The following is a 10818-nucleotide window of genomic DNA, read 5'->3' as shown; positions in this document are numbered from 1 at the left end:
GTGCCAGAGAATCAGTCCCATTCCGAGGCTTATTTGAAGGATTCGTAACAAGCTGTTTTTTACGGTGAAGGGTTGTTAGCCCTTCGCCCAACCCCCAAGCTGGAGGACCACCCCTCATCGGCTGTCCGCGACTGCTTATTCAATATATTCACAGCTACCCTCCATATCTGGTGGAAGCGCATTATCTAACGAAATTTATAAGCTTGTACTTGCTATTTGGGAAAAGGAAATTGTACCAGAACAATGGAAGGAGTCCATTATCGTACCTATCTTTAAGAAGGGGGACAAGACTAACTGTAGTAACTTTCGAGGAATATCACTTTTGTTGACGTCGTACAAAATTTTGTCCAATATTCTTTTGAGAAGATAACTCCATATGTAGATGAAATTATTGGGAATCATCAATGTGGTTTTAGGCGTAATAGATCAACTATTGACCAGATATTTTGTATTCAACAGATAATGGAGAAAAAATGGGAGTATAAGGTTACAGTGCATCAGTTATTCATAGATTTCAAAAAGGCATATGACTTGGTTAAGAGAGAAGTTTTATACGATATTCTTATTGAATTTGGTATTCCCAAGAAACTAGTTCGATTAATTAAAATGTGTCTCAGTGAAACGTACAGCAGAGTTCGTATAGGTCAGTTTCTGTCAGATGCGTTTCCAATTCACTGTGGGCTAAAGCAAGGAGATGCACTATCACCTTTACTTTTTAACTTTGCTCTAGAGTACGCCATTAGGGAAGTCCAGGATAACAGAGAGGGTTTGGAATTGAACGGGTTACATCAGCTGCTTGTCTATGCGGATGACGTGAATATGTTAGGAGAAAATCCACAAACAATTAGGGAAAACACGGGAATTTTACTGGAAGCAAGTAAAGCGATAGGTTTGGAAGTAAATCCCGAAAAGACAAAGTATATGATTATGTCTCGTGACCAGAATATTGTACGAAATGGAAATATAAAAATTGGAGATTTATCTTTTGAAGAGGTGGAGAAGTTCAAATATCTGGGAGGAACAGTAACAAATATAAATGATACTCGGGAGGAAATTAAACACAGAATAAATATGGGAAGTGCCTGTTATTATTCGGTTGAGAAACTTTTATCATCCAGTCTGCTGTCGAAAAATCTGAAAGTTAGAATTTATAAAACAGTTATATTACCAGCTGTTCTGTATGGTTGTGAAACTTGGACTCTCACTTTGAGAGAGGAACAGAAATTAAGGGTGTTTGAGAATAAGGTTCTTAGGAAAATATTTGGGGCTAAGAGGGATGAAGTTACAGGAGAATGGAGAAAGTTACACAACACAGACCTGCACGCATTGTATTCTTCACCTGACATAATTAGGAACATTAAATCCAGACGTTTGAGATGGGCAGGGCATGTAGCACGTATGGGCGAATCCAGAAATGCATATAGAGTGTTAGTTGGGAGGCCAGAGGGAAAAAGACCTTTAGGGAGGCCGAGACGTAGATGGGAAGATAATATTAAAATGGATTTAAGGGAGGTGGGATATGATGATAGAGAATGGATTAATTTTTCTCAGGATAGGGACCAATGGCGGGCTTATGTGAGGGCAGCAATGAACCTCTGGGTTCCTTAAAAGCCAGTAAGTAAGTAAGTAAGCCTATTGACAATAGGTAATTCTCCTTTCGTGAAAAATGCATACACAGTCCAGTGCACAGTGGAAAAATTCGTCTATTCTACTGAAAACAGATCTGTTCTTTTTGTCATGATTTTAGTAGATGTTTGATACTAATATCTGATATTTGTGACATTTTCTTTACTGGAAGACTTACACCTGTGGGTTCAGCAGTTAACTTATTGATGTTTTTATTACGCAACAAAAGTTCACTGTTCTCCACTAAAGCACGTAAAAAGTTTCGAACGTTGTGAACAAGTTTCATTTTACTTGGTACGACTTGCTGAGAAGTGCCAGGTACCAATTCATTTTCATTTGTCTATCATCATCTCACAAATGAAATAAATTTTCCATTTTTGTACTCTTACACAGTACCACAATCTTATTCTTTGCAAAGCACATACAAGACTGACGTGATGGTCATTCATAAGAAGTGACAATGTCGTATTACTTAGAAGACATAACACACCCACAGTCAATTATATGCCTTTCTTGCACTCCTTGGAGATGAAATCAGAAGTTGGTATGGTTTAGTTATCTTAAGCATATCCTCTGTTGTCAAATTTTGTTTTAATTGGTTTATTTTACAACAATTTATCAACTGTGATGGTTGACTAGTGTCTGAGTGCAATGAAGGCGATAATGTCAGCAATATGATTCCAGGGTCCAGGGCCGAACGTTAACCAGCACTTGTTCTTACTGGGTTGGTGGAAAACACCGGAAAAAACCTAAACCAGGATTTGAACCCAGGTCCTCCTATTTCACTATCAGACATGCTAACAATTACTCCACAGTGGTGAACTTTATTATTAATACCTACAGTTGTTGATTATAGACGAAAGCTTTTTAAACATGACACAGACTATGTACCTGAGCCAAGTGTGACACTATGATTTAGCTGTCTTTACTAGAATCATAAATACTACTGCATCCAGGAATGTAACATTTATCTGGCATCTGAAAAATAATGGTATTTAAGCAGAATAGTTTTTTCGAACTCAATTCTATGTCTATAATGTAACTAAGAAAATTAGTAAAATATGGTGAAGAATTGGTAGAACGGAGAAAAGAGAAAAACTCTCTCCAGCACCAGGACTCGAACCCAGCTTTACATGCTGGTGCTTTATCCACTAAGCCACATCGGATTCAAGCTCTGATGCTGGATTGAATCCCTCTCATTTTAAGTTCTACCTACTGTGTTCCCTTTTGTTGGCCACCCCTCGTGTACCATGTGACAGTAGACAATATCCAACCTCAAGTACACAGGTGCACTTATTACAAGTGGCTGGGGTCCAATGGAACATGGCGCCGTCTTGAATCACAAAGTGATTACTTAAACACTTTATCATATTACTATGATGTACCAAAGTACACAGGGAGTTTCAGTGCAGTAATTCTGTGTTTCCATATGGTGAAGAATCAGTAGAACGGAGAAAAACTCTCTGGCACCGGGACTCGAACCTGGGTCTCCAGCTTTACGTCGGACTCTGGCCACTCAGTCACTCGTAATGAGTGCACCTGTACTTGTGGTGGGGCATTGTGTCTACTGTCACACATACCGTAACATGGTACATGAGGGTTAGCCAACAAAGAGGAACACAGCAGATAGAACTTAAAATTAGAGGGATTCAATCAAGCATCAGAGCTTGAATCTGGTGTGGCTTAGTGGATAAAGCACAAGCATGTAAAGCTGAAGACCCATGTTCGAGTCCCGGTGCTGGGAGAGTTTTTTTCCATTCTACCAATTCTTCACCATTCAGAAACACAAAATTACTGCACTGAAACTCCATATGTACTTCGGTAGATCATAGTAATAAGAAAATTAGGTTGTGTGATTGTTTTCTAATTTGCTTTAACACAATAATTTAAATATATATATTTCCCATCATGTATATTAATAACAAGTAAATAATTTTGTTTTGATTAATGGCTAATTATTTTCTTGATGTATATATTTAGTTATTTTCAATCATGATTGAAGTAACGTTGACCACGTGGTCTTAAACATATGAAGAGTTCGCGGGAAAAATGATGAATGTCACAGTTTTGTTAAGGTTGATGTCATTATGTAATTCAATGGATCACTACGAAATTTAATGTTCTTATTAAAAATGGTAAAAAGGAGAATTATCACCACGAATAAAGTAATCCTTTCCTTTATTTTCTATAGAAACAGCACTACATCTTGCAGTTATAGACTCAATTAGATCATTATCTAATCGTTAACAGAAATGTGACATTCATCGTTTTTCCCGCGAACTCTTAATATTGTAACTTTTTATACTAAACAACAATGTAATTTTATTATCTCAACAATAACTCTTCACTTTCTACAATTTAATTTCACTCCCGTCAGCAATGGGATTTGCTCTTCGCACAGCAACACAGCGTTTGTTATTGCACTCCACAAACGACAATGACAATTTACTTGGACTATTACGAACAACAATGAACTGTTAATCTTAACTAATATTCACAAAGCACTATTTACAACACAGAACGGTCAGTTCTCAGTTCACAGCTCGTTTGTCTTGGCTAGTTCTTCTAGCTCAGTCACTCGCGTTCACAGAATCTCGAACCCCAGACATTCAGAGACGATCCGCTGCACTTCGAACTCAGGTCCCCCAACTGCGGTCCACTGCACTCGAACTCCGGGCTTCAGGCTCCACAGTTACGGACACAACTCAAGTCGCGCTCTGGTCTCGAAGCTGGCTTCACTGCTACACAAGACTGTCTGGCTTGCTCTCCACTGATTTTAACAACACTGCCTTACTGACTGACTGACGTTCACTTGCGTCTTCTCTTTTATAACCAAACTATAGTTTCTGGAGAGTTTGCGAAAGATTCCACTCTCGAATAAGCTGGATATTTCCACTTCTTTACCGCGGTCGCTCTTTCCCCACTCCACTCTACTCCCTAAGCCACAGCACATGCCACAGGAAGCAGATGCGTGCGCAACCTCCGCGCCGGCCGACCTTGCACTTCCTTCTGCTGGTCGTGAGTTCGAATCTCACGTCGCTGTCACAATATGTTTTATGTTACTTTAATTCATTAACCTTAGGTTTTTCAAAATATGTATACCTGTACTATCAGTCTGATATCACACTCGGCAATGATTCTCCTGTGAATACTGAATCGATGTTTATATTCCAAGATGGAAGAAGAGCAATTTGGCTTCAGGAAGGGAAAAGGTACGAGAGATGCAATTGGACTGTAGTGAACAATTGGTGAAAGATACCTAGAGAAAAATGAAGTGTACGGAGTATTTGTGGACTTGGAAAAGGCTTTTGACAGAGTGGATTGAAATAAACTTATGGTGATCCTGAACAATATTAGTATGGATGGAAAGAGAGGAGGCTATTCAGTAATCTTTACATGAAACGAGTCAAAATCAGGATAGGAAAAGAAATGTCAGAGGGAGGTAGAATAGGGACAGGAGTATAACGAGCATGCCCTTTATCACCTACTCTGTTCAACATCTACTTGGAGGATTTAGTGAAGAACTTCAGAACATGGGAGGGGTGATAATAGGAGGAAAAAGAATAAAATACGTAAGATTTGCTGCTGATATGGCATTGTTAGCAGAAGAGATGGTAGTAAGGGATATGCTTCTTTATCTAGACTTGTATGCATGATTGTGGATATGCTAATGGAGCTAAATGATAGCTATGAGCAATATGAGATGAAAATAAATGCAAACAAGATGAAGACCATAGTTAGCAGAAGAAAAATAAAGAAGGTAAACGTGCGAATTTTAAATGAGGTAGTAGAACAAGTGGACAGCTTCAAAATACTTGGGGTGTACTATAAATAGTAACATGAATTGCTTCCAAGAAGTCAAAAGGAGGATAGCAATGGCAAAAGAAACTTTTAATAGAAAAAGGAGCATCTTCTGTGGACCATTGGAAAAAGAACTATGGAGGATACTAGTGAAGTACTTCGTGTGGAGTGTGGCATTGTATGGGGCAGAAACATGGACATTACGACGAAGTGAAGAAAAACGACTAGAAGCATTTGAGATGTGAATATGGAGAAGAATGAAGCATGTGAAATGGATAGACAGAATAAGAAATGAAGCTATAAATAATGCTGAAAGTAATCAAGAAGAGAAATTGGTTGGATGAATGGGAGAAAAGTTCAGATTAAAAGATACAGATGAAAGGCAACATTAAGACATATGGATCATATGCAGAGACTAAGAGGAAGGTGAAAATAGGGAAGATTGGAGAATACTGGGTTTGCAGTGAAAGACCTGCCCTTGGGCAGAACACTATGAATGAATGAATCTATACTGTAAGACAACTGAACTTTATGTCCTAATATCAGCAGAGTGCGAATTAACGAGGGGGTGGGGGGGGGGATTTCCCCATCATTGGAAAGTTTTCCCCCTCTCATAAATTCATATTAACATCCCTGCCTGGGATAACTTCTATCCACCTCACAAAATATAATTGTTTTAATAAGATTATATGTACTTTATAAAGTATAAAGTAAGCAAAGGAAATAATATTGATGTATTATCATCACTGGGAAGCTGACAACAATCAATAACTTACTAAGGAATTACACACATCATCTTAAGCCTAGAATTACACACATTATCTTAAGCCTAACTCAGTGCGACCAAGCGTTGAACCATATCAAATGAGGATAATAATAATTTTATGTATGGTATTCTCTATCTAGGATTCTATCCCCCCTCATCAGGAATCTTAATTCACACCCTGAATGTTAGTAATATGATGAAAGGTATTCCAATCAGATAACATCCAAGAAACTCACATAAAGCACACATTTCACTCTAAAAGTAGCAACAGTTGAATCCATAAATTTTTGTTAGCTTTCTATACAACAGCGCTCTGGGCATAAAGGGAAAAGGAAAGGAGATAACCCCATCCATGTCCTTTTCGCTTACACTGCTTTTTGAAACAAACACACAATGAGGCACTGTGAATTAGTGTTGGATTTTAGGTGACCAAAGAGAGCCGAAAGCTATGATGCCAGCCTTATACAATCCATCACTCAGCAATGCTTGCCTTTCTGTGTACTCGTATTGATCCAAAACATAAACTCTCTGCCAGGAAGGTGGAGTGGAGAGTTAAGGAGTTGTCTGCAGTGATTCAATTGAGTTATTAGCGCCCAGGCCTGCTATACAGCATTACCATTTTCACGACTATGGCTTGTATGAAGTCTGTTTTGCAACAGAGGGTAAATTTGAGGTAATATACCAAAACTGTAATCATTTTGACATGTTTAAAATGTTTCCCACAGTACATCAGAATGATGATCAGTGAAGAAATGGTGGTAGAAGTGCTAAAAATCTTTCCTAAACACTTTGTCCATCAAAAATACCACTTAGACTCGTAGCAATCTGAAATATCTGTGGCATGGAAAGCTAACGCACTAGTTGCTAGTCAACAGTGCATGTGATACAATTTTCGAGGGCAGTACAATGTGTCCTAGCATATATTAATAGTTGAAAATGAGAAATTTTACAACTACAGATATTAATAATTATTGCAATTGTAGAGGTTAATCAAACTGCTATACACTCAATTTGTATTTCATACGTTTTTAGCTGAATTAACTATTTTTATTGGATAATAATCTTCATTCACAACATTGTTGTTGGTTCAATACCTAGGCACTTGACAATGAAGTCATTACCGGTAGCAGTCTTGCACTTAAATATTTTTGTACAATGTCAAGTCACAATTTCGTCATTACTTCATTGTGAAAGCTAACAGAATAACGCAGGTTCTCTATTGCATCTGATAAAGAGCACTAGTGTGTTAAGCTAAGTATTGACAGTACAACTGGGCCACACTATATTTTGGTCAAAGAGAACAGCTACAGCAATATTATTCTAATTATTCTGTGCTCTTTGGTTTGTTCTTTTGTGGTTACAAGGCAACCAACATCATAAAATGACAATCGATACGAACAGCTGTTAGAGGGGCAGCCATTTTTTTCTCTATATACAACGCTTTAACAAGGGGGTTTCGTGTATATAACTACTGCAAAGCAATTCCCATGTATAGTTACAGACTGTTTATACATCCATCGCTTATGCGTGGTTTATTAGTGACGTTTTCTGTCCCAACTCTGCATAAGTCTCGTATAAAAACTATACACTGTTTATTAGTAAGAACGTTACACTATATGAATTTTTAAATTCTGCCACCCTTTCCATTTTCATATAATCTGAGTTTTTCGATAATCCGAAGCAGCCTCAGTTTCATCCAACTCGAATTATCGAGACTCTACTGTAGTTCAATCAAGAGAGTTTGGGAAATAAATTATTTATACATAATAATGCATTTCATGAGTTGATGCTCTAAAAAAATGTTCAATTAATACTTCTTATTAATATTTTAAAGATATTACATTTGTTTAGAATATTTGTTTTAAATAAATATAAATAAATAGAAAAAATCAAATAAATGGAAGCCTTATGAAAAATATCCCACAACATTTCAGAAAGTACTTTACAAGTCTTCAATAAGATTGCTAAATAGGTATTCCAAAACACAAAATGACTTTTATACATTATTAATAACAAAGCCCATTTCAAATCAATTATACAAGTTCACTAACTATTGACTTAACACTTCAGGAAATATCACGTGTTATGTGAATCTCTTCTTCTACTCCTTGTTCTTTTACTGAATGCAAATCAGTCGTTTCCATTTCTGTGGATGAATCAGCATCAGGTAACCTGCTCTCAGTCTGCAAGAAATAAATAAATTCACAAGAACATTATTAACCAGCTGAACACAACAATATGTTTCCTTATAGCTTGTTAGTGCTCTTTTGGCTTCGCTTGATTTTACAAGGGCTGTACCTGGGACAGATCCATACACTTACATGGAAAGTACTCGAGTTGTCAGAAAGAAATATTGAATATTTCTACATCATTAGCAGAGCTGTCCCGTATTGTACGAGATAGCCCATATTTGAGGCTGAACAATCTTGTCCTGTATGATTCCCATACAGGAATACATTTTAAATCTGTTGAATACAGCTGCTTGTACATGATCAATTTTTCTTCCATTCAATACTTTACAAGGAAACTTTTCAGACATTGTCAAAAAAGATCAATATTGAAAAAAATTTGTCAAAGACTATCATATTGCTAAAGATCTGACAAGATTTCAAAATACGCACTTTAAGTTCACTTGTCTTTGAAAAATTGTATAAGAACCTTCTATTTGCAGATGATCAGGTTCTTATATCAGATAATGAAGATATCTTACAAAGATCAATTTTTTAATTACAAACAATTGCTGAAGAATATAACTTAGAAATATCTGTCCAGAAAACTAAGTCGATGGCCTTTCAGGGAAAATTTCCTCTCAGATGTAAACTATTAATACAAAATCAAGGAATTGAACAAGTAAGTTCCTTTAAATTTTTGGGGTGCGATCTATCATATATGGGAGAGACAGATGCAGAAAAGAAGATAGACAAATTTAATCGAATTTGTGGAACTATTAGGAGAACTCTAAAAGGCAAAGTTAGAAAGGAAACATACATGAAATTCTATAAAACAATGGCAGTTCCATGCGGATTATATGGCAGTGAAACTTGGACCCTTGATACAAAAATACGTAGTAAAATACAAGCAGCAGAAATGAAATTTCTGAGAGGATGCCTAGGAGTCACAAAAAGAGATAGACTACGTAATGAGGACATTCAAAATCTTCTAGAAATATACGAATTGAATAATAAAATAGATGATTATAGACAAACATGGAAAGATCACGTAAACAGAATGAACAATGAAAGACTACCTAAGATGATTCTAAATTATAAACCGAAAGGTAAAAGGGACATTGGAAGACCTAAAAGAAGATGGTTGGCTCAAAGAGATGCAACAGACCGAGAGGTCTAATGCCTGAAGAAGAAGAAGAAGAAGAAGAAGAAGAAGAAGAAGAAGGAGAAGGAGGAGGAGCAGAAGAAGAAGAAGAAGAAGAAGAAGATCACTTGTAACCTATGTAGGCCTACCTACCAAATATTACAAAATATGTAAATCCTTTGCAGAATAACCAGGCTACACAAAACAATACAGGGCTCCTACAAAAGATCTTTCTGGTTTCGAATACATGTAATTTACATTCTATGAATCATATGTGTCCTGTGTAACGATCCAGCAGAAATGAATGAAGATCACTTGAAGACCTGTGAAGCATTAAGATCAGAAGAAACTACAGTTCAAAAGTATTGGAAAGCACGACTGCTAATGGCTTCATTGCCAGATGCAAGGCACTAGACAACAACAACATTCTATGAATCTGAGGTGCATGAAAATAGCACCAGTGGAAAGAGAAACTCAAAAAGTGTGACAACATTGTTTTCCTAATTGGTAACACAGCCTCATAATAGCGCATATAAACAAATTTGTTCATTGTTGAGGCGAAATGGCTGCTATAGAGGGCAGAAAAGCTTTTTGTGTGCTTGATTTTCATGTGAACCAGTCGGTTATTAATGTGCAGCAGCATTACCAAACAAAGCATTGAATGGTACACTGATTTTAAGGCAAGATTCTTTGCAAGCGGATGCAATTTCATCCGTACCGACTACAGTTGCTTCAAGCCTAAAACCAGAGGACAAAGTGCTACGAAGAAATTTCTGCATTAAGTATGCAGGCTTTAATTGAAAACAATGCTGAATTTATTCATTCCTTGGTGTTTTCTGACGAAGCCACTTTTCACGTACCGTCGAGCGGGGTGACTTTGTGCCATGAGGGTGACTTTGTGCCATTCGCGCATTTCATAAAAAAACGTGAGGAAGTAGTCTTTAAAACCGTCACAAGGTTTTTAAAGACTACTAAACGTAAGGAAGTAGACTTTAAAACCTTGTCACGGTCTTAAAGAATACTTCCATACATTTTTCGCGAATGGCACAAAGTCACCCTCATGGCACAAAGTCACCCCTCGCGATGGTATCTGGTAAGGTGAAGAGACATAACCTCAGAATCTGGAGGTCGGAAAATCCGTGTACTTATGTGGAACTTGACAGACTTGATGTGTGCCGTGTTACCAAGGGGGGACACATTGAACATCTTTAGGGTAAGCAACTAAACTTTTTGAGTTTCTCTTTCCATTGGTACTATTTTCATGCACTTCAGATTCATAGAATGAAATTACATGTGTTCGAAACCGGAAAGGT

The 10818-nt window shown here is 37.2% G+C and overlaps 1 protein-coding gene across 1 annotated transcript in view; it reads right to left on the bottom strand.

Moving 5' to 3' along the window:
* Positions 1–7995: 7995 nt before the first annotated feature.
* LOC138710631 (snurportin-1-like) overlaps positions 7996–10818 on the bottom strand; it is a 29182-nt gene continuing 26359 nt past the window's right edge. Inside the window, exon 7 of the mRNA XM_069841655.1 lies at positions 7996–8376. Coding sequence (XP_069697756.1) covers positions 8260–8376 — 117 coding nt within the window. The 3' untranslated portion in view covers positions 7996–8259. The remainder of the gene's footprint in view (positions 8377–10818) is intronic.

This window comes from Periplaneta americana, chromosome 12, assembly GCF_040183065.1.
Source record: "Periplaneta americana isolate PAMFEO1 chromosome 12, P.americana_PAMFEO1_priV1, whole genome shotgun sequence".
In the NCBI taxonomy this organism is placed as follows: domain Eukaryota; kingdom Metazoa; phylum Arthropoda; class Insecta; order Blattodea; family Blattidae; genus Periplaneta; species Periplaneta americana.
This window is presented reverse-complemented; position numbering and strand designations above follow the sequence as displayed.